At 45.9% G+C, this 24,264-nt stretch overlaps 1 protein-coding gene across 2 annotated transcripts; it reads left to right on the forward strand.

Moving 5' to 3' along the window:
* Window positions 1–12,495: 12,495 nt before the first annotated feature.
* PCLAF (PCNA clamp associated factor) lies at window positions 12,496–22,757 on the forward strand. Of its 2 annotated transcripts, none has more exons than XR_008311378.1 (4): window positions 12,496–12,689; window positions 16,256–16,333; window positions 19,091–19,311; window positions 22,347–22,757. XR_008311378.1 is itself a non-coding variant. In XM_053271823.1 (4 exons), exons 1-4 carry the CDS (start codon window positions 12,638–12,640, stop codon window positions 22,408–22,410), a joined length of 360 nt encoding a protein of 119 aa, XP_053127798.1. In that variant the 5' UTR covers window positions 12,501–12,637; the 3' UTR covers window positions 22,411–22,757. The 2 variants fall into 2 exon arrangements, 1 of the variants encoding a protein (XP_053127798.1); XM_053271823.1 differs by having other exon boundaries at window positions 12,501–12,689; window positions 19,091–19,256.
* Window positions 22,758–24,264: the final 1,507 nt, after the last annotated feature.

Genomic DNA, 24,264 nt, shown 5'->3' on the forward strand with positions numbered 1-24,264 from the left:
GTTATACAACCCTAAGTGACCTCAGACCACATATGTGGAAGAAACCTCTTCTGAACAAGTCTTCCTGGACTTCCTTCTATTCAAGTCCCACTTCCAGCCCTTCAGGAAATTAGATGTTGTGATGACCAGAGCAGGGCCTTCTCAGTGGTGCTGTCGCTGCAGATAGTTCCAAAACACCCTCCTGTGGAGACCCAACAAACCACTTTGCTGTCTTGTTTTAGGTGGGGTAAAGACACTTCTTTTAGTTTCATAACACTCTCACATATGTTTAAGATATGTTAAGAGGAGAGCTGGTCTTGTGGCAGCAAGCATGACTTCTCTCCTTAGCTAAGCAGGGTCTGCCCTGATTGCATATGAAAGGGAGACTAGAAGTGTGAGCACCGTCAAATCATGCGGATGGAGCCGCTCAGGGAAGAGCAGAAGGTTTCAAGTTCCCTCCCTGGCAGCATCTCCAAGATAGGGCTGAGAGAGATGCTACCTGCAACCTTGGAGAAGCTGCTGCCAGTCTGTGAAGACAATACTGAGCTAGATAGACCAATGGTCTGACTCAGTATGTGGCAGCTTCCTATGTCCCTATAGGGTTGTGGAGATGGATGCAATTTTGCTGCTGTTACTTTCTAGTTCTGTGGTTTCCTGTTTCTGTCATTTGACCTGTACATAGCCGGTATTCATGTCTTTATCTACTTATTTATAAAATGCAGAAAAAGAACTGTACAGAAATGAAAAGCAACACTGTCCTTCCATTGATTTACAATCTATAGAATGAACAGAAAACTGATAATGCACGATGAGACCATCCATCTTCCTTCAAAATGACTTGGGAGTCCAAATTTACTTGTGATATGATGGAAGAGTTTCTGTGTAATCAACATTAAAAGTGAATTGACCAATAGTTTTATTCTGGTCATAGACCAGCAATCACAGTTCAAATGCAGTACAAATACAATATCAGCAGAAAACTGCTGGGAAGTGTAGCCCTTCCCCGGACTTTCCTCCTAGACTTCTTAAGACAAGGCTCTACCTCCCACCCCCCAGAAAAATGCAACACAGTTCATCCCTCACCAACCATGACGGTTCCGTTCCAGCAAAATTGCGACTGGCAAATTCACAGTTGGTAAGGCATTAAAATGAATGGGAAACAGGGGGTTGGGGAACCAAGATCAAAAGACCAAAAAATAAGGGGGGTTAAAAAAAATTGGCAAAACTCCTCTAAAATTCCTTAATATCTCCAAGAGTCACCCAGAGGAATGAGCAGATTGAACCTCTGGGAATTTAGTTAAATCCCCAAATCACTCAAAGGCACACTCAAAGGCATCATGAGGAGTGGGTGAGGGTCAGCAAGGATAAGTAAGAATAATGAGTAGATTGAACCTCTTAACCCCCCACCCCAATCACTACAGGAGAGGAGAGCTGGTCTTGTGGTAGCAAGCAGGACTTGTCCCCTTAGCTAAGCAGGGTCCACCCTGGTTGCATATGAATGGGAGACCTGATATGTGAGCACTGTAAGAGATTCCCCTCAGGGGATGGAGCTGCTCTGGGAAGATCAGAAGGTTCCAAGTTCCCTCCCTGGCAGCATCTCCAAGATAGGGCTGAGAGAGATTCCTGCCTGTAACCTTGGAGAAGCCGCTGCCAGGCTGTGTAGACCAGAGTTTCTTACCCTTGGGCCCCCAGATGTTGTCGGACTACAACTCCCATCATCCCCAGACATGGCCTTTGTGGCTGAGGATGATGGGAGTTGTAGTCCAACAACCTCTGGGGGCCCAAGGGTAAGAAACCTTGGTGTAGACAATACTGAGCTAGATGGACCAATGGTCTGGCTCAGTATATGGCAGCTTCCTATCACTAACAAACCCATCACTAACAAAACTCACCAACCACAGATTCTCAGGTCGCGGTTGGTGGGACTGGACACAACTTCCTGTTTGCGGATACTCAAAAGCGATGACTTTACTGCGCAGCGGTCAGCACAGTTGGGAAATGGCTCTCACACTGAAGGGTGGGTTTTTCTGCCAAAGTGGCCCTCGCTTGAAAAATAGTGAAGATCACTGGTATCAATAATCACTCCAGCAAGTATTCCCAAGATATATGTTGTATGTAGCAATACGATTTACTACACAATACAATTTAGCAACATTTTTAACGAGAGGAGTAGGCAGTCTCTTCAAATGGTGTGAAGACATGTCGGGGGCAGGCACAGGAATTATTTCCCCTCCACTCGTGATTTCAGGGCCAGCTCAGTCTGCAGATAACTGGCTGATTTGCTTGTGCGTGGAAGGAAGATAAAAAGAACTAAAGAGGACAGAATGTATCATATTTCTGCCCCTTACAGAACATGAAGACAGCTAGTTCAGATATGTGGGCTGTGAGAGCATCAGCATGCAGGTGAGAACGTGCAAGATGGGTTTCTGTTTATCTCTTTCTGTTTCCTGCTTGCCTTGCCCTCTTTCAGTGTTTATTTTTTCCCTTTTTACAAAATATTGTGTCTGCGCACATGCACACATACACCACCCTAATACTGGCACAATGATGCCAGTTTAGTGAAGCTGGTGGGGTTTTTTTTAGCATTCCACCATTATAAGCCCTGCAATTTCCATTGCTTATAACATCAAAACCATTTGTCTAATCCAGGGCTGCACAACTCAAATGCTCTGGTGGGCTGGAACCATCCACAACTTGGCGTGCAGGGGCCGAGATCAAATTTTCTACACATTATTACATTAAAATTAAATATTACTAGTTACTTGTGGATCTACTGCCCCAGTCAATGGACCTATAGTTTTAACCAAGGATAGTGGCCAGAGAATAGATCCTGTCCCTGCTCGATCAGTGGGGCCCCTAGGGTGCAGGTCAGCCCCAAACAAATGCCAAGTCCTCTCCTCTCCCTAAATTGTCGTTGCTTTCAGGCTGCAATGCCAGGCATGCTTACACGGGAGTAAGCCTCACTGGGCACACCATGGAGCATGTTTCTGAGAAAGCATGCGCAGGGTGGCGCTATAAGGCAGTTTCCAGCTGCTGTGTTGCTGCAGGAGAACTGCGGGCAAGTAAAATAGTCCCTGTGGGCTAAATCTGGTCCCCGGGCCTTATGTTGTGCAGGCCTGGTCTAAGCTGCACTCATTTAGTAGATGACAAGAGATACCTCCCCTGCAAATTTGGTGAAGATCCGTTGGGAAATGGCTTTAAAAGAGCAATTTAAACTTGTTCTCTTCTGAAAGGGGATTTCAAGGGTTGGCGACATAGTTTCAGAATGAAGGGCTATTTAAACCTTGTCTACGTCCATTTTCATCGTTTCAGCCTTTAGACTACACGCCAGAAAAATACCTCTTGTCGATCCCCCTGCAACCCCGTTTATTTTACAAACTGATCTGCAAAGTTGGGTTTTAAGAGTCAGAAAAATGCATTTTAGGGCTAAGAGAGTCTGTGCAGTCGTGAGTTTGAGGTCTCAGTGCCCTTAGCGCTACTCCTCTGGGGGCTGACTCACCACTCTGCCCCTCTAGCTGACCCTGCTCCCACCCACCACTCCTCCTGGCATACATCCCTCTCCCATTCAGGCGCACATCGACCCTGGCAGGCTGGCATGCCCTGCGGCTTCCCTGGCCTCTATCCCCAGGGCTCAGATGGCTTCCATGCATGTGCAGACTCTGCACATGTACAGAGGCCATCTGAACCCTGGGAGTGGGGCAGCCAGCAAGGAACGCTCCCGTCTGGGTTCTGTTCTGTCGTGCGCCCCTCACCTGTCTGGGTGTGCGCTTCACCCCGGCAACTCCGCCTTCCCTGCCAGCTGCCCTGGCCTCCATATCCAGGCCTCAGATGGCCTCTGCACATGCACAGAGGCCATCTGAGACCTGGGGGTTGGGCAGCCAGCAGGGAACACCAGCTTGCCAGGGACAAGGAGGAGCATGCTGGAATATTATTATTAATTATTATTATTATTATTACATTTATATCCCGCTCTTCCTCCAAGGAGCCCAGAGTGGTGTACTACATACTTGAGTTTCTCCTCACAACAACCCTGTGAAGTAGGTTAGGCTGAGAGAGAAGTGACTGGCCCAGAGTCACCCAGCTAGTTTCATGGCTGAATGGGGATTTGAACTCGGGTCTCCCCGGTCCTAGTCCAGCACTCTAACCACTTCATCATGCTGGCTCATAGGAATAGGAACATAGGAAGCTGCCATATACTGAGTCACAACACTGGTCTATCTAGCTCAGTATTGTCTACACAGACTGGCAGCGGCTTCTCCAAGGCTGCAGGCAGGAATCTCTCTCAGCCCTATCCAGGAGATGCCATAGAGGGAACTTGGGACCTAGATGCTCTTCCCAGAGCGGCTCCATCCCCTGGCCTAAGGGGAATCTCTTCCAATGCTCACACTTCTAGTCTCCCATTCAGATGCAACCAGAGTGGACCCTGCTTAGCTAAGGGAACAAGTCATGTTTGCTACCACAAGACCAGCTCTCCTCTGGGTGAATGTGTCTGTGTGTGCCTCTGTGTGAATGGCTGTCACTTGTGCACAACTTTTACACTATTTTGCTGAAGGAAGTTAAATCAAGCAGGGGAACTGTGCGGTTTATAGGAAATTTCTGGGAAGATGATCTGTAGTTTTGGACACAGTTCGGACACATTTTTTATTCTTAATCAAAATTGTTGTGTGTGTGTGTGTGTGTGTATTTTTAAAGAAAAAGGAAAAAATAAAGTACAGATTTAAAGTGAACACAAATTACCTGCTTCCTGTTGTTTCCTATTTACTACTGAATAATAATTAGGTGGTATCACACTGTCATTAGTACTGAATCCACTAATTCAATTAACTTGTGTTTTTTTCAGATGGGGGGGAGGAGTGTGACTTAGCTGCAAGTTTTACAAAGTTTTTGGTGTTCAACATCAGGAAGTGGTTTGGATGAGCTCTGTTAAATGTCTGCCTGGATGCATCCCTCCCCAGCCCAATTTCCAACTGAAAGGCCAAGACAAAGTGTGGGTGCATGGAGCAAGAAACTCCCCATCTGCTGCTACCCTGTAACCACTCTTACTGGTGGTCTTTACAGACAGAATCTGTATGGGGGATTTGAGCATTACAGAGATCCAATCAGTGCGAGAGAGGGATTGCACAAATACATTTTACAACCATTTCCATAGGCTTTTGAGTATATTTAGCAGCTGGAGGAAAGAGGATAAGTGCATGTAAGGCTCAATAGCTGCCAGCTAGTTAATAACAGGAAACAGAGGCTAGGAAATTACTAGGCAGTTCTCACAGTGCCATGGCATCACCCAAGGATCTGTACTGATTCCATTCGTTAATAAATTAACTAGCATTGGGTGAGGTAGCCAGGCTTGCAGTCGATACCAAATTATTCAGGATGGTGAAAACTGAAACAGACAGCAACAGCAAAAACAAATATTTATATACTGTTTTTCAACAAAAGTTTCCAAAGTGCTTTACATGAAGAAATAACAAATAAGAAATGACAAAAAAGATGGATCCCTGTACCCAAAGAGCTCACAATCTAAAAATAAACATGATAGACACCAGCAGCATCAACAACAAATATTTATATACCGCTTTTCAATAAAAGTTTCCAAAGCGGTTTACAGAGAGAATTTAAAAATACCTAAATAAGATGGCTGCCTGTCCCCAAAGGGTTCACAATCTAAAAGAAACATAAGATAGACACCAGCAACAGTCACTGGAGGTACCCTTATAGGGCCTGTTAGTCTCCCCCTGCTCAATAAAGAGAATCACCATGTTAAAGAGGTGCCTCTTTGCCCAGTTAGCAGGGAATTCCATTGAGAATTCCCTGCTCTGTGAACCAGCCAGTAGATAGTGCTGCTGGCACTGGGGAGACTGATTAGCTAAGCCTGTGGGGCAGTTCATAGTAGACTGAATTCACTTTACGGCTATCACAACAGTCTGACTCAGACTCCATGATAATGGGAGGCAGAGGCTAAAATGACAGGAAGAACAGATTAAATGGAGCTTTCAGATAATCTCAGCCACAGTGCTTTTCAGCTGAGTCCTTCATTTGCAACTCATCAAGTGGGAATAGATCAAGGGGTGTATTTGCATGTGTGAACCAGTATTCAGACTCAAAGGTTCTCACAATGAGAGGAAGTAAGACAAGGCTGTATAGTTTCTCTGTATTTATTCAATTTCTATGCTGAATATATACTGAGATACTGGATTGGAAGAGGATGAGCGTGGTTTTAAAGTTGGAGGAAGGGACATCAATAACCTGCGCTACGCTGATGACACCACTCTGAGAGCTGAGAATGCGAATGATCTGCAAGCTCTAGCAATGAAAGTCAAGGAGCACAGTGAAAAAATGGGACTATGACTAAATTAGTTAGAGTGCAGGACTAGGACTGGGGAGACCCGAGTTCAAATCCCCATTCAGCCATGATACTAGCTGGGTGACTCTGGGCTAGTCACTTCTCTCTCAGCCCAACCTACTTCACAGGGTTGTTGTGAGGAGAAACCTAAGCATGTAGTAAACCGCTCTGGGCTCCTTGGAGGAAGAGCGGGATATAAAATGCAAATGTCAAGAAGACTAAACTAATGACAGCGGGGTCAGCAACCAGCCTCAGAATTGATAATGAAGACATTGAAGTGGTGGGTAGCTTCTGCCTTTTAGGATTGACCATCAACAGCATGGTGTAGTGGTTTTTAGAGTGCTGCACTAGGACCGGGGAGACCTGAGTGACTCTGGGCCAGTCACTTCTCTCTCAGCCTAACCTACTTCACAGGGTTGTTGTGAGGAGAAACTTAAGTGTGTAGTACACTGCTCTGGGTTCCTTGGAGGAAGAGCGGGATATAAATGCTAATGATAATAAAATAACAACAACAACAACAACAGTAAAGGATCCAACAGTCAAGAAATATGTCTCAGAGTAGCGCTTGGTAGGGTTGCAATTAAGGTCTTGGAAAGGATATTTTCATGTGGTGTGTATACTTACAAAGATTAGAATCGTTTGGACGATGGTTTTTTCCCATGACACTCTATGGATGAGAAAGCTGGACATTGAAGAAGCAAGATAGAAAAAGTATGTACGCTTTTGAACTTTGGTGCTGGAGAAGACTTTTGAGCATACCATGGGCAGCCAGGAAAACAAACCAATGGATCATAGAACAAATCAATCCAGAATTTCCACTCGAGGCACAAATGACCAGGTTCAAACTATCATACTTCAGACACATTATGCGAAGTTCCCTCTCCCTTGAGAAGTCCATAATGCTGGGGAAAGTTGAAGGAAAGAGAAGAAGAGGACGACCAGCAACAAGGTGGATGGACTCAATTACGGCAGCAATTAATGCACTACTGAGAGACCGAAAAGGCCAAGTTGAAGACAGATCATCCTGGAGAGAATGGACACCAACTTGACAGCACTTAATTAATCAAGCCAGCCATGGGTTCCCCCAAGGATCTGCATTTGATTTGTGAATAAATTAGCTGGAAATGCAGTTAGTCCTGATTTGGGTGCATTCCTGATTTGGGTGCATCCATTAACATTAGAGCTGCCTGCAGGATGGCCTCTGATCTGTACAAAAGGCTGGAAATTGATTAGATTAAACCTATCAGGCAGACTGCCCCACCCACCACACCCTCCCATCAACTTTGAAGAGTCTGAATGAGAAGGCCTCTAAAGAAATGCCAAGATCCATTCAAGGCTAAGGTCTTCTAGATAACAGCCCCAGAAACAGCTCCATGAGTCCTGCTTGAGAAGCATCCCCCATTAGCACAAAAGCACCCTGCAGGAAGAGACCCACACTTGGCCCTTTGTCTTTGGGAATGTCAGGATTGGGATCCTCCCAGTTTTGAGAGGCATCACATCTTTTGTTTATAGCAATTAAGGATGGACTTACACCCAGTCCCTCCTGAAGCCAACTTCTAAAGGAATCCTGCTGCTTTTTGCACCCAATATGTGCTGCTTCAAAGAATCCACCTATTCCTATACGCTGCTCTGGAGTGGCCAGGGCAAGCACACCTTTGGCCCTCCTGCAGATCAGGGGCGTAGCAAGGTTGGAGTGGACCCAGAGACAGGATTTTAAAATGCCCCCCCCACTGAAGCTCAGCTCATGAAGTAAAGTAATCTTAAACGAGGCTGAATAGTGGTAACAAAAAGCATAGTAAAATTGTGTGTGTATACATATATACTCTCTCTCTCTCTCTCTCTCTCACACACACACACACACACACACACACACACACACACACACACACACACCCCTATGTGCTGCAATAGAACATCATCCTAAATTATTTTTTTAAAGGTTTTGTAAATTGTGGACGATGCAAGTCATTGAATGGTACTAGAGAAAGACCTGCTGTTCTGGTAGCTCCAGGTCTTAACACTCACTTCAGTTTCGGAGGATGAATACAACTGAAGGAAGCACAGGCGGGTGCGTGGCTGGGGGAGTCGGTCATGTGACTTGCCTCTGGGGGGCCCCCCCAAGGCAGTGGGCCTCCAGACAACTGTCTCCCCTTGCCCTATTATAGTTACGCCCCTGCTGCAGATGTTGGCCTACAATTCCCATCATACCTGACTACTGGCCACTGTGGCTGGGGATGGTGGAAGCTGTAGTCCAAAAAGCCAAAGTTGTACAGCCCTGCAGGAGATAAATCCTTTATCTGTTGTGCTGTGGTTTCAGAGATAACCCTGTCTCATGCAATGTGCATTATAGAGATGTGCACCCTCTTCTCTTGCACAAGGTGCTGCAGAATTGCTTCCCTAACTCCCAGAGATATCTCACAGCGTACTGCAAGTTAGCAGACTCTGGCAACTGGTACATAGGAAACTTCCATATACTGGGTCAGACCACTGGTCTATCTAGCTCAGTATTGTCTACACAGACTGGCAGCGGCTTCTCCATGCCAGGGAAGGAACTTGGAACCTTCTGCTCTTCCCAGAGTGGCTCCATCCCCTGAGGGGAAGATCTTGCAGTGCTCACACTTCTTCTAGTCTCCCATTCAAATGCAACCAGGGTGGTGGACCCTGCTTAGCTAAGGGGACAAGTAATGTTTGCTACCACAAGACCAACTCTCTCTGTCTCTTCAGACTTGAAATGCTGAAGGAATTTCTCTAGTAAATTAAAATATTTTTTTGATCAATTAAGGACTACGGTCCCATTATGCCAGAAATAGAGAAGAAATCCAAATCTACTTGCAAAAAGTCAGTTTCCTTCTATTAATGTCTGGAATGCTAAAGCACCACCTGAGAGAGATGCCGGACAGGCACGTGGACATTATTCATAAATATTTAACCCTGTCTCTCTGCCGGCTGCGTATTGCTTTGAGTACCTAAGGCATGCTGCCTTCTCCTTGCACCAGAAGCCTAACTGATGTGGCCCCCCTGCCTTTGCCTCCTTCCATCCCAAGTAAAAATGCCAGCAACCTTGCTATCCTCAACTTTCCAGCCTTGCAGACCAACCTAGGATAATGATATGAGTGTGACTCCATCCCTTTCTCTTTGTCTAGCATCCCTCCTCTCTCTGGATCCCTCTATGCTATCTCTCAGTTAACCCCTGCTAACTGAGCAGAGGCACCTTTTTAGCAGGGGAGAGCAACTGGCCCTATCCACCCCCAACACAGTACCCCTCCAGTGACTGTTGCTGGTGGATCTCTCCAAAACTGGGTAAGTGGGTGACAAAATGGCAAATGTGGTTCAGTGTTGGCAAGTGTAAAGAGATGCACATTGGGATGAAAAACCCCATCTTAAAGTATACGCTGATGGGATATGAGCTGTCAGTAATTGACCAGGAGAGGGATCTTGGGGTCAGCTCATTGAAAGTGCCGTGCGGCAGCTGTGAAAAAGGCCAATTCCATGCCCTCACCTCTTGCTTGTAGGCTCCCCAGAGGCATCTGGTGGGCCACTGTGTGAAACAGGATGCTGGACTAGATGGACCTTGGGTCTGATCCATCAGGGCTGTTCTTACGTTATGATGTCTGTTTTGTGTTTCTTTTTAGATTGTGAGCCTTTTGGGGACAGGGATCCATCTTATTTATGTATTTTTTAATTCTCTGTGTAAACCACTTTGGAAATGTTTGTTGAAAAACGGTATGTAAATGTTGTTTTTGTATGCTAGGATCCTCTCAAGTTTGTATCAGTTGGAAGTGGATACTATTCTTAAGGACCAGCATGATTCCTGTAGTTGGGAACTCTGTCTTGGTATTCCGGAAGATAGCTAAGGGCTGCTTTTGTCTTGTAAATTCCTGTTCTTTAGAAACGAAGTCTCTGTTTTTCAAGAAATTGCAGCCAACTTTCTGGCTACCTTATTGAACAACATGGCTGGATGCATGTTTTCACGCAATTTGAGTTAATTTACCTACTTAGGCCAAGGCAAAGTCACAAAGCGTGGTAACAATCATGCATCAGAGCAAATGTGGTAACCCTGTTAGACGACAACTCCCATGATCCCTGGACCCAAGTTCAAATTCCTGTTCATCCATGAAACTCACAAAGTGGCTCTGGGTCAGTCACTTATATCTCAGCCTAAACTACTTCACAGGGTTGTTGTGAGGATAGACATAACCATATACAACCCTCTGAGCATTTTAGAGGAAGAGTGGGATATACGTGTAAAAATAAATAATTTGTGGCAGGGGCTGATGGGATGTATAGTCCAACAACATCTGCGGACTCACGGTTGAGAAACCTTGGGGCATGGAGTTCCAAAGGCCAGATGCTACTGCTAAGAAAGCCCTGTCCCCCTCCTCCCCTATTCTATTTGCTGTGCAACACAAGCCTGATATCTTCCTTATGGCTTGCCGGTAGCTGCTAAATACTGTATCCCAAGCAGGATATTATGTTTGTAGTTTGTACTTTGCCTTGGAATCCACCAGCAACTATGATGGTTTTGTCTACAGGAGTATTTGATATGCTAGGTCTGCATAACATTATTTAATCCATAAAATAATTTAATCCACATAAGATTATTTGACATGCTAGTTAGAAAACGAGTCCAGTTGCTGGGATCCGGAACAAGTTTACCTTCCACTATTCTTCTAAACTGAAGGAGAATGTTTCCAAGTAGCTGGCACAAGAGCCGTTTGAATGTCAAAAGTCTCTTTCTTCTGCCAACTTCAATGGATATTTCTCTACACCGTCCAAAAATAACATTATTTCTGCCCAAGAGACTTCCTGTGTTCATTACAAGTTTCGGAAATCAGTCTGCAAGCTCACCAAAGTGTCAGACGCCTGCTGCAAGCTTTCCAAGTGCTAACCAGGAGGGCTTGGCCATTATCATCCGGACAGGATGCGTGATCCGGAGTAATCTGTCACCAGAAGGCTTGATTGCGTGCCCTCAGGCAATAAAGACTCCTGATGTACTCTAATGGCTTTACTTCCGAGTAGAAAGTCCGAGGACTGCGCTGCACAGCTGCAAACGTCTTACACTTCCTTGGGGAGTCTGCTACACCATCCAAATGGTTCTTTTACTGGGTCAGCAAGCCAAAGAACATCACCAGCCGAGAAGTTTTAAAAGGCTTTATTTGCTGTGCAGAAGCAAAGGTTCTGGCCAGCTAGTGCCCAAATTCCAGAACCCCGATCTTCATTTACAACAGACTTTTATACACTACAGATCACATAGGCAAGTAATCTCTTTAATAAACATGATAACAGTATCTTCTAATTTTATTTCCTGTGTAAACTTAGTTGTACTTTGTTCCTACTTAAGTAGCAGTTTCAGCTGGAGAGGAAATTCCTTCTTAACTTTTTATCACATTGTGTGTTTGTCTTGACGTTAAACCTTTTAGCATGACTAGATTAGTTTTATAAGTTAATCAATTATATCAAGTTGAGGCAGGATGCCTCTCAATACCAGTTGCAGGGGAGCAACAGCAGGAGAGAGCGTATGCCCTCACCTCTTGCCTGTGGGCTCCCCAGAGGCATCTGCTGGGCCACTGTGGGAAACAGGATGCTGACTAGATGGGCTTCTTTGGGCCTGATCCAGCAGGGCTGTTCTGATGTTCTTATTACTGGCAATATTGATATGCCGCTTTCCAGCAAAATAAAGTCTTAACCCGGTTTACTCCGAGGAAACGTGTATAGGATTGTGTATAGGGTTGCGTGTATGAAGCATGTATAGGATTGTACCGCACGGCTGCAAAAGAAACCAAAAAACACCCTATAAACACCGGACTCAATTGCTCACGAGTAGTCCCACTGAAATGGTTCGTCGTGCAGCCTAACCGGGACTGATCACGGCACGAGTAATGTAGTCTGGGGGGGGGGGGTCGTCAGCCCCTTAGCCCCAGTAAGCTCTCTGGAGGACGTGCTACCTAGGCGGGGCTTACTCCGAAGTAGCACACACCTAGCATGACAAATTGCACCGCAGAGTTGCGATCCCACTCCGGGCCCCCAGCCGCGTGGCCCCGAGTGCGGTTCGAACGAGCCAATCCGCGGCGGGTCAACCGGCAGAGAGAGGCGGGGAAGAAACCGCGCCCCCCCCCCGCAGCGCGCGGTGGCCTGGGATTGGGCGACCAGGTTTGCAGCCTGGGCCAATGGGAGTGGGGGGCGCGCGCGGGAAAGGCAAATTTGGAGCGGCTGAAAAAGGCTGGGAGCCGCGATCGCGAGCGGGAGTTAGGGTTTTTTTTTTTTTTGCTGGGGTTTGTTGCAGCGTTTGCTGGAGAAGCTGGTCTTGGAGGAGCCGGGATGGTACGGACCAAAGCGGACTGTGGAGGGACCGGCGGAGCCTACCGCAAAGGTGAGGGGCTGGCTTGCTAGTTAGGGTACCTGCCTTGCCTGTCTGGCTGGTGTGCAGTAGCAGAGAGGGGCTTATCCGGCTAGGGTCGGCGACCCATTGACCTTGGGCTTGGCGCTGTCTCCGCAGAGCCTGCCTGCTTTTCAAAGTTGCTGTGAGCAGAGTGTCATTTTGGAGGCGTTTTGCAGGGGGTCCCCCCTGCAAGTTGAGCATCACTTTTTAACATGTAAGTTCTTGAGGGCGCACACTGCATCTCCCAGGACAGACTAAAGAGGATTTGGGGTTCCTCCGCGGTTGTGGAGGCCAGTGGTCCCTCATTTTCTCCCCATCTCGGTGTGGGATAAGTTTTTTTTCTGGGTGGCAATGTCAAGGCACTGTGTGTGCACATGCATTCAGAGTGGGGCCTTCCGAATGCAACCTGAGTGGGGTCTAAAATTAACTGAGTGGATATTGGAAAACTTCTGAATGTGTGCATGCCTTAGAAGGAACAGTGGTGGAGGCCCTGGACTTTGGCCCTGAAGTCCAGGGGTAAGAGAGTCTCTGGCTGTGAACTTAAAAGGGGTGGTGGTGTTTCCTGGGGGGGAGGCAGAGTGTAGCTATAATTGAGCAGGTGGGTTCAAAGAATCGGGGTCCTCTAGTTCCTGAGGTCCCCCCCACTCCACTCCTCCCTGGGCCACCTCTTCCCAGCTGTGCCCCTGGTGGGAGGGATATCTGTGATAAATAATACACAATTAAATATATCATGGTCTAAAACCTGCTACAGTGGTCAATAATATAATGTCAAAGGTTTCTTGTGTTGGTGCTAGAATTCTTTGGTGTATACACTCAAAGCATACAAATTGTAGCATAATGGTTCTCGGAGACAGGAAGCCTTGAGGCTCTTTTCCAAATGCTGCAAGATATTTGTCACTCTATAATGCAATATGCCACTCTTGCAGGATCTACTGTGTTCAGAGCTAACACAGTCCTTTGTTTTGTTTATTTTGTGTCTGCTATTGTACTGGTCTGTGACTGTAACAATAAATGATTGACTGATTGTGTCTGTTTCCCATCTTGCTTAATTGTGAGCATGCATTTCTATCCCTTCTCTGCTTATTGAAAAGATTATAATTGAACGGGCTTGTTCCTGTGGCCAAGATAATGTTTATTGCAACACAAGAGTCCTATTCTCACACTGTGCTCAAAATTAGTATAATGAATGTGCTGTATACGTAGGTACAAGTTTGTACCAGGTACAGTGATTCATGCATTATATTGAGCATAATGGGTACAGCAGTACACTTCCTATCTGTATCCTGCATTTGAAGGGTTAATTTTTAAAAACGATCAAAGGTGCAGTCATGTGCACCATGTGTGATTGCAGGTACAACCATATGTGATTGCAGGTACAACATAATATCTGAATTGAGCAAAGAAATCCCTTAGGAGCATAGGAAGCTGCCTTATACCGAGTCAGACCATTGGTCCAACCATCTCAGTATTGTCTACAATGGACTGGCAGTGGCTTCTCCAAGGTTGTAGGCAGTAGACTCTCTCAGTCCTCTCTTGGCGATGCCAGGGAGGGAACTTGGAACCCTCTGCATGCCAGCACCCAGGTGCTCTTCCCAATGCAGCCCCACCTCCTGAGGGAGATACCTTACAGTGCTCATACATGTCTCCCATTCAAATACAAACCAGAGTGGACCCTGTTTAGCAAAGGGTGCAATTCATGTCTCCACAAGAGCAGCTCTCCTCCCACTGCCACCTTAAGCAGTGGCTTGATCTTTGATCTGGATTCCACTGGGGAATCTCTTGGCAACGAAGAGGTTTCTGTGCAAAGCAGCTTGCTCCAGTTGACCCCTTCCTGGGTGTCTGGTAACTTTTCACTGGGTGGGGTGAGTGAAAGGTGCTCAGGCTCTCCTTGGCAGATCTTGGGGGATGGAGTCCTAGTAATGCCGATGGATGGGTGGGCATGGAGGGTTGGGGAATTCCTTCACTAGCCAAAGCCCCAAGGAAGACTTGGGCGTGGTAGGTGGGATAGTAACTGTGAATTTTTCTAGCTCTTCTAAATATCCAGAGTGCAGTCCTACAACCAGGTTGTATGATCCTACCACAATCCCAGTAAGCTTAGGCCAGTATTAGCTCTCTGCTGCAGATGGCATTGCTGAGGCTGGAGGGCTTGCCTAATGCTAGTTAGTGACCTAATGGCAGAGACAATGCCTGAACTGTCTGACCTCAAACACAGTCCCCTAACCGTTCTGCTGTATGCTCTTGTGAGTGTAGTAGCAGTTGTAGGATTTTGGTTTGTGCTGGGCGAGGTGTTCCGTGCTGGGACTGATCATTTTTTGCTGAAATTCTGCTTCCAGTCTACTTTTGCAATGGAGCTTGAAAAATTGCCTTGCTGAGTTAAAATGCCTCCTTTCAAAGCACTGCCTCCTGTAGCAAGGCTACAGTCCTACACAAATTTATTTGGGAATTAACCCTTTGGGACTTACTCCTGAGTAAGCATGCATATGATAGGATTGCATGTTGGTTTAGGATTATAGCTTCGGTGTTGACTTGGAATCATTTTGTTTGAACGTTGGCTTATTATCATTATTATTATTAAACTAGTTCTCAAACCTGTCTATACTGTACAATGAATAAGAAAAAAGTTCCCTGTCCCTAAGTGGGCTCAGTCTAAAGATCCAAAGGAGACAGCAGCGAAAGCCACTGGGAGGGCTGTTGTGCTGGGCTAAAGGAACAGCTGCTCTCCTTCTGTGGAGTTTGAGGGTCACTATTTGAAAAGGTGCCTCTGAGTGCTGGGAATGGGGCTGTCGCTGAGGGGCAGAGCATCTGCTTTGCAAGCGGAAGGCCCCAGGTTCAATCCCTGGTAGCATCTCCAGGTAGGGCTGGGAAAGAATCAAACCTGAGACTTGGGGGTGGGGTGGGGGGAAGAAAACTGGGGAAGATGTTTGTAAACTGCATCAAGTCCAAAAAATAAAGGAAAAAGGAGCTGCTGCCAGTCGGTGTGGACAATGCTGAGCTAGGATGGTCTGACTCAGTATAAGGCAGCTTTCTGTATCTGGAGGCATGTGGGGTTTGTCCTTAATGTTGAAATTGGCCTCCCACATGGAGAGTTCAGGCTTGATATTGAGTAGTTTGTGGTTTTTAACCTCAGACTCTCAGACTCGGGTGGTAGAAGGAGAGATTCAGTTACTGTGGAATCACCATCTCCAAAAAGGAGCATGCTGTGTTGGATAGAGTAAAGTTGTGCTGTCGAATCAGTGTTGACTCTTGGTGACCACAGAGCCCTGTGGTTTTCTTTCTTTGAAAACAGGAGGGGTTTCCCATGGCCATCTCCCGTGCAGTGTGAGGCGATGCCTTTCAGGCTCTTCCTGTATCGCTGCTGCCCGATACAGGTGTTTCCTGTAGTCTGGGAAACATACCAGCAGGGATCCAAACTGCCAACCTCTTGCTCCCTAAGCAAGTTACTTCCCTGCTGCACCATTAGGAATTGCCTGATTGTTAACTTGCCTGTGGGAGAAAAATGCAGGATACAATGCTTAAATAACGAAATGACCATTTCTCCCCCCTTCTTACCATTCCAGTGGTAGCCGCTAGGGCACCTCGCAAAGTACTGGGCTCTGGGAACGCCAATGTGGGTTCTACACCGACTTCACGGAAAGGTGAGTGTGTGGGGCTGGAATATTGGCAGCGTTTGGTCCTTGACTGGCTTAAATGTTTCTTGATGTGTTAGGGGCTCTGGATGGCTCTTAAAACATTCTCTAATGTCTGTGCCAAGCAACCTGTTGGGAGGCAAAACAAATGTGTCCTCTTGGTAGAGCAGAGCTGGCAGCAGAATGAATAGCTTTGGACTGAAGTCAATAATGCTTGGCTGCCCATAGTCTTTCAGGTCATCAAATATGAGGCTTGCAAAGATGGTGACTGCCTGGGTTTGCCTGGAGAATCCCAGGTCTTGGGTTCTAGTCCTGTAGTGGGTGAACTGTACCTTTGGGGAAGGGCTGTGCCTCCATGGCAGGGCACCTGGCCCAACCTTTGGCACCACCCAGGACAGTTGGGAGAAACTCCTGCATCAGGAGAGTAGCTGCCAGTTGGGTGCAGCTAGATAGCTGCTGCCAGTTGGGACAGACAACACCTAAACTGGGTGGCTTCCCATGTAAGAATTGCTGTAGAGCTGTGGCTGTTTATGGAGAGCAGTAATCCCCAAACTGTGTGCCTTGTTCAAACTACTCATGTACTGTTTGGGACTTAGAGTGCTTTAGTATGTGATGTGTTGAGGATAATTGTAGGGGTTTTTCTTAGGCTTTATTGAGCTTTTATTTATGCTGCCACGACTGGGGGAAAATAAAAGGATAAAGCCTCCATAACTCGCACAGACCAGAGGTTCAAAAGAAAGAAGGATAAAATTTATTTCAAAATATGTGTGTGAGGTTTTGTTTATTTCTACAAGGCTGCAGGGTATTACATGTGCTGATGTTACAAGGTTGCTCTTTACTTTGTTGCAAGGTACTAATTACCCTTTGAATGAAAGTCCAAACAAAGCACTTTCACAGAAATCCAGTCCTTATTTCAGGCTTATTCTTTGAGTCACAGAACATCGCCCCCTTTGAGACGGTTCCTAATCAGTCCCAAACCTATAACTCTCCACTGACTTTGCACTCTGCCCTCCATCCCACACCCACAGATTAGTTTGATTGACAGCTCAGCAAGGTTCCAACCTCACTTGCATAGGAGTGCAGAGCATTCGCCCCTCCAGGGCCAGTTCATCACATGCTGTGAGAAATTTAGACTAGTGAGCCCAAACTACTTGCTCTTTCTGCATTATTTGCTGCTCTGGCCTTCCCTGCCTTGGATCAGCCTCTGCTAGGACAGATAATTGTCGAATGCAGTCGGATCGTTGGCATATTCCTGACGTAGAGCTGCAGCAGAGTTCTCTATGCCCTGAGGAGGTTGCAAATAGGGGTGTGCAAGCCAGTCCAGTTTGAGCCCTGGTTCGACTCAAACGGCAGCAGTTCAAGTGGTCCGGGTTTGAACCCAGTTTGAGAGTCTACTTGTAAAGGGGAATCATGTGAGGATTTCCCTCTGAGTCAAGGGGCAAGGGGGACTTCCTAGACCGAGAGGGCGTAGGAAGGGAGTCAGGGCCACTTACTTTAGTCGGGGTGGCAGTGGCTCCCTCACCCCTGCTGGCCTCCTCCAGGGTAGCCCGGGCCAGCTGCGGCCTGATCCAGCTCTGAGGCCATTTTAGTGACCTAAAATGGCGCCTGTGTGTGAGGAGGCCTGAACCAGGCTAGAGGAACTGCTGCCGATTAAAGTAAGTAGTCCTGCCCACTACTCCCTTTACTCGTAAAGGGGAATCCTCACTGGATTCCTCTTTATGTGTAGACCCCATGCAAACTGGTCTGGCTGGGGCTGGGTCGAATCCATGCACACCCCTAGTTGCAAATGTCTTCTCTGCCTGAGTTTCAGTCAAGAGGCATCTCTAGATCAAGGTCTAATATACAAGGAGAAGGCTCTGTAGAAGGTGGGCCAAACTAGATGGGCACCTAAACACATCAAGAGACATTTCTAACTGGAAGAAGCACCTCTCTTTCTCACAAAGAACAAGCCACATGGGGCGGAGGCAGCAATCCTAACTGGGACTGTGGGAGGCTTGCTCTTGCCCCCATATTTTTCTGCTGAAGATCCTCTTCTCAGCTACTTTTTGACCCCGATGCAGATGTTTGCAGCAAATATCTTTGGTGGGGGCAGTCTTTGGAGGAAAAATGGCACAGAGGGAAAGAGCTAACCTCACCCACTCCACTCCTCACCCCCAGCTTGGTCCCCCCCTTTTTTTGAGGGCAGGGAAGGAGGTGCTTTCAGTCAGACACACACCTGTCAACACCGCACTTAGGTGCACATAAAGTTTGAATCTAAAAGTAAACAGTTCCAGATAAAAAGTAAGCAGTGAGTGAACTTCACTTTTAATTACAAAAAAGATTGATTGGCTCTCTGAAACTTGGAACAAATGTTGTAGAACAGAAACAGTCGGTGGGTTTTAATTCTTGCACTGTGGCATCCTTCACAGGTATCGAATCTGACATCTGCCTTCTCAAATGTGTGTAAACCAGAACATCCTTTGTGACTTAGGACCTAGGTTGCAGTTCTAAGATACTTGCCAGAAAGCAAGTCTCATTAAATGAAGGGGGAGCTACTTCTCAGTAAACTGTGCTTAGGAACTTGCAATTAATTGCTCTAATCTGTTCTCTCCAGTATACTTGTTGAATACGTAGAGCCCCAGATTTCTTTCTTCATGCACTTTGTTGCCCATATTAGTGCAAAATTCAGTCCTGGTTGGGAAGTGTTTGTAGTAGTGATTTCCTGTGTTTTATGGCCTTGTGCCCAGTGGCTTCTGCATCAATTTCATTCTTAATATTCCTCTGTAGCTGAAAGTAAATATGCTGGTGGGAACCCCGTGTGTGTGAGACCAACACCCCCATGGCAAAAAGGAATTGGAGAGTTCTTCAGCCATTCCCCAAAGCATTTGGAGAAGGAGAATCAGATCTCTGAGGAGGAGCCAGGATGCAGTGGAATAGGAAAGCGCCGAAGAAAGTAAGGAGTGTGTCCTCTTGTAACTTAGCAAGGTGACAAGGTCTGCTTTCAGCTGGTTAGTGAAACACTGGGTGGGGATTGTAGGGCCAATCTCTAAACTTGGCGTTTGAAACCTATAAACCAATTTCTGTGGAGAAAGTTTGCTCTCTTCATCCTAAACTATAACTTATTTAACAAGCCTTCCTGAGCTTGCTACTTTCACAGAAAAGTGAAACACTTACAAGTATGGGATTGGCTAAGCAGGATGGACTGATTTAAATCAATCGGGGGAAAGAACTCTATTTAAATCAAGTTTCCCATTGATACTATATTTCTTAAATGAGATGGTATTTCTTAAATGAGATCATGTTAATTTACAAAGCATGTTAATCTACAACACAGAGCATTTACAACATCTAGAAGGATATACTTTGTATAACTTTCTAGAAAATTGGATTTTTACTAATTTAGGAAGTGGCGTATACTAGGGCTGTGGATGTCAGCAAAGGGGGATTTACAATATTGGAAAACGCATGCCCCACCACCAGGAGGCATCAGATCAGTGTCCCAGCTAGTGCTCTGGTGGTGATGGCCCTTCTAACTGTCCGCCCGGCACTGGTATGGGGGTTCTCGGCAGCTTTGGGGGGAGGGCAGGGAGTGACGCAGGGCAGCCTGGGAAGCCCATGTGGCTGCTGGGAGGACACACGGGCTTCTGGAATTTGGGAAGTTCTGAGCTGGATTAGAATCCCCAGAAACCTGCATGTCTTCCCAGCAGCTGCATGGGCTTCCCAGGCTGCCCTGTGTCACCTGCTGCCCCCCACCTCTGCTGAGAACCACTGTACTGCCCCCCCCAATGCTGGGTGGGCAGTTAAAAGCAGTGGCGTAGCAAGGTTGGAGTGGGCCGAGAGACAAGATTTTAAAATCCCCCCCCCCCCCCCCGCTCGCTGAAGCTCAGTTCATTAAGTAAATGAAGCTGAATAGTGGTAACAAAAAGCATAGTTTTACTTACATAAATACATACATACATACATACAAACACACATACCCCTATGTACCACAATAGAACATCACCCTAAATTATGAGAAAGGCATGCTGTTCTGGTAGCTCCAGGTCTTAACACTCACATCAGTTTTGGAGGATGAATACAACTGAAGGAAGCCCTGGTGGGTGTGTGGCTGGGGGAGTCAGTCATGTGACTTGTCTCTGGGGGGCCCCCAAGGCAGCAGACAACTGTCTCCCCTTGCCCTATTATAGTTAAGCCCCTAGTTAAAGGGCCCCCACCGCCAAAGCATTAATGGGCATTTGCCCCATGATCTGATGCCTCCTGGAGGTGGGGCAAGGGATTTCTGATGTTGGCTCCCTTTTGTCATGCACAGCATCCTGGTGCATACTAATCACACTGCTTACATTTGACACTTTTTTTTTTAACCCAGGGAAGGCATTTCTAATAGGTATCAGATGTCCATCAAAGAGTTCTGTAACTTTGACACCTTTGATGGGGTGTCTCCTACACCCAGAAGTGATGGCATGGCACGCTTCCAGTGGCAAAATGTGGGGCAATACAGGAAGATGCATACGGAATCATGCCTTCCCTTTTTACCCACTGTTTCTACTTCAAATCTCTTCCTATACTGTGTCTGTTTTAAAATGCCTGACTTGGTCAAGCTCCACCCTGCTATCCAGCCTGGGTCTTTGCACATGAAAAACAAGCTTAAGCAGAATCTGAAAGCCCATAAATTTCCTAAAGCAGCTCTAATTTAGTGGCCTCTGCCAGTGGGTAGGTTCTGACTTGCTCTTACTACTTTATTGTGTTTTAAAAACTGGTTCAGGAAAAGTTTCTTAGCAGCTCCTTAAGTCAAGCAACATGTGGAGGTCTTGTGGTAGCAAGCATGACTTGTCCCCTTAGCTAAGCAGGGTCCACCCTGGCTGCATATGAATGGGAAACTAGAAGTGTGAGCAATGTAAGATAATCCCCTCAGGGGATGGAGCTGCTCTGGGAAGAGCAGAAGGTTCCAAGTTCCCTCCCTGGCAGCATCTCCAAGAGAGGGCTGAGAGAGATTCCTGCCTGCAACCTTGGAGAAGCTGCTGGCAGTCTGTGAAGACAATCCTGAGCTAGATGGACCAGTAGTCTGACTCAGTATATGGCAGCTTCCTATGTTCCTATGTAGATGTTCTTGTGTAAATCTGGCAGCCTCTGAAATACAGATACATCTGGAAAGCCAATTCCTACAAAGAATGAGTATCCTTAGTATAGGGCAGTTAACTTTAGTCCCTTTGAAAGGGCATGGAGTTTCCAAATAGCTGATTGGGGCCTACGGTATTTAACTGGAAAGTGCGAGACTTGAACAACTTGTGTGGAATAGACTGAGGCAATCAATATAGGAAGCATGGCTCCTGAATTTCTGCTGTCTTGAGTGGCCTCATCTATTTACATTCACGATGTTTGATGTTGGGATGCTGAGCATTCAGGCTGTGAATTTTTCTGTCTAGCCCTTTTCAAAAATATCCTGGGGTATAAACTTGTATGACATCTAAAGAATTGAGACTTGCACATTCCTTGTCTGGAGACAAATTCAGTCTCTAATCTACACAGTGAACTATGAAGGTTCACAGTTGGCAATAAAATATATTAACACTGCTGTGGTGGAATCTGCTGCTGAGCTCAACAGATTTGAGCACCAGTGATAGGAAACATAGGAAACTGCCATATACTGAGTCAGACCATTGGTCTATCTAGCTCTGACGTGCTGCAGAGGCAAAAGCTATTCTAGCCACCAAGTAGATAAAATTACCATTTTTATTTAGAGCACAAATCTTTGCCTTTTTTCTGTCTAGTGCAAAAAAGTGCAGAGAAAACATTAAAAATTAGAGTCCAACTAGGCTATAAAACTTGCCAAATGATCTTGGAACAGTCACTTGCAGCTTAATTTACCTCACAGGGTGGTTGTGAGGACAGAACGGTCAGAGGGGAGAATTTAAGGAAGGACAGAACAAGAAGTAGTATTGCCTTCGTGTTACAAACATCCAGCACTAATGGGGAAACTGTTCAACTAATGGACTGGTGCCTTCTTATGACATGAGATTTTTAGTTTGGTTTTTCTCCCCCACAGAGCTCGTCCTTTGCCTCCTTATCCTGCAGAACATGAAGCATCCTCTGAAGATGAGCAAATGTGATCAAATCGAGCTTCATCTGTTGACACTTTTTTTGCCATGGTCTGTGTCTGAGGGGTGGTGTTATGTGTACATTTGTGTATATATATATTACATGTGTCTGGTCTGAAAACAGGTCTTTTAAAAAGCCTGTTGTACTTGTTTACTAAATATTCTCAGCCGAAAACTTGAATGACTGTAAGGGAATGGGAACCAATATGTCCTAGGAGCTTAGCTACCGATAAAGCACTGCTCGACTGAGTTAACTGGAACCTGAGGCTTATGCTGAGTGCTGTTTGCTTTCTGCACATCCTAATGTTCTGTGCCATATGAGTGTTAAAATAACCCTATTAAAGTTTTTTAAAACTTCATTTGTGTGTTGGTGTAATTTAGCTGACTTCTGGCCTTTCTGTAGGTTAGAGATAGCTGAACAGAAATCCTTGAACAGTATAATCAAGTGAGGTGAGGCATGCCCTTTGAAAGAAAAAAAACTAATTTGGAAGGGACTATAGGATAATCAACTGTCTATTTCAAATTGCTGTTAGGAACATGGGAAACTGCCATATACTGAGTCAGACCCTTGGTCCATCTAGCTCAGTATTGTCTACCTTGACTGGCAGTGGCTTCTCCAAGGTTGCAGGCAGGAATCTTTCAGCCCTATCTGGATATGCTTGCAGGGAGGGAACTTGGAACGTAAATGCCCTTCCCAGAGTGGCTATCTTACAGTGCTCACACATCAAGTCTCCCATTCATATGCAACCAGGACAGACCCTGCTTGGCTAAGGGGACAAGTCATGCTTGCTACCACAAGATGAGGAGCTCTCCTCCCAACAGACAGGGCTTCATGCAAGTGTTCTGTGTTAACATATTAGGCAAATGGTACACAAGGATTTTAAGAGGAAATGTATTGGGGAAAAGGATGAAGATAACTGAGATGGTAGTGGAGTGTGTCCACTCAGGTTTGCTGTGTTTACAAGTCATTGATGAACAACAAAGCCTGAAATTTCCAGCCATTAATGTATATTTGGTTCCATTCCTGCTTGGTCCATCAGAAATTGCTGCTTTAATGATTTATATCTAATTTTACTTTTGTTCTTAATCTACCATCACATTCAACAATGCAGCCTTCTGGCCAGTCATTAAAAAAAAAAAAAAGTAGAAGTCATGTCAAAACTATAGGAGCTTAACTTTAGTATATTTAAGGCTGACTGCAGACATTGTTCAAATTCTTGTGCAATGCTTGGCAACCTACATTTTGGGAACTAAATGGGAGTCTGCTTTATTTAGGCTCTGTTGTAAGGATTTTAAATGATCTATGATGAATACTAGGATGACAAGTGAGGGTAGATAGAAAGGGTTGCCAGGCTGAAGAACATTGCATGAAGTGGATATCTTATGTCTAATAGATGCTAAACTTAGGTACAGAGTTCTGTTTGAGACCTATAATGTGGACCTGAAAGTAGTTGCTAAGAAATCAAATTTGTATGTATATTACTTGTGAAAAGGGCTATAGTGGCACATCGAAATCATAGGTCTATATATAGACGTGTATATACCCCTTTTTTACAAGATGATTTATATAGCAGAAGGAATGTGGGGGGCGGGGAGAGAAAAGAGTGGAAATGTATTGGCTTACAGCCTGCTCTATCCCATAAGCACGGGGTTTGTTTATAGCATTTTTCTAAAAGTAGTAGCCTGCCCCCAATAGGCTCAAAATCAAAATCTAAAGGGGGAGAAAAAATAGTCCCCTGTTTTCAAAGGGGCTCCAAGTCTCAAAAAAGAAACACTAGCAACAGCCAACGGATAGGATCCTATGCTGAGAGGAACAGGGAAAGCGCTCCTTCGCTTGCAAGACGGCAGAAAGCCACAGCTTCACAA

Source organism: Hemicordylus capensis, chromosome 10 (genome assembly GCF_027244095.1).
Source record: "Hemicordylus capensis ecotype Gifberg chromosome 10, rHemCap1.1.pri, whole genome shotgun sequence".
NCBI lineage: Eukaryota > Metazoa > Chordata > Lepidosauria > Squamata > Cordylidae > Hemicordylus > Hemicordylus capensis.

Excerpts from the sequence above, each read along its gene's own strand:
- PCLAF (XM_053271823.1), top strand. The coding sequence starts at position 12,638 with ATGGTACGGACCAAAGCGGACTGTGGAGGGACCGGCGGAGCCTACCGC. Across the intron at positions 12,690-16,255 it reads CGGCGGAGCCTACCGCAAAG|TGGTAGCCGCTAGGGCACCT; the intron begins GTGAGGGGCTGG and ends TTACCATTCCAG. Across the intron at positions 16,334-19,090 it reads TACACCGACTTCACGGAAAG|CTGAAAGTAAATATGCTGGT; the intron begins GTGAGTGTGTGG and ends ATTCCTCTGTAG.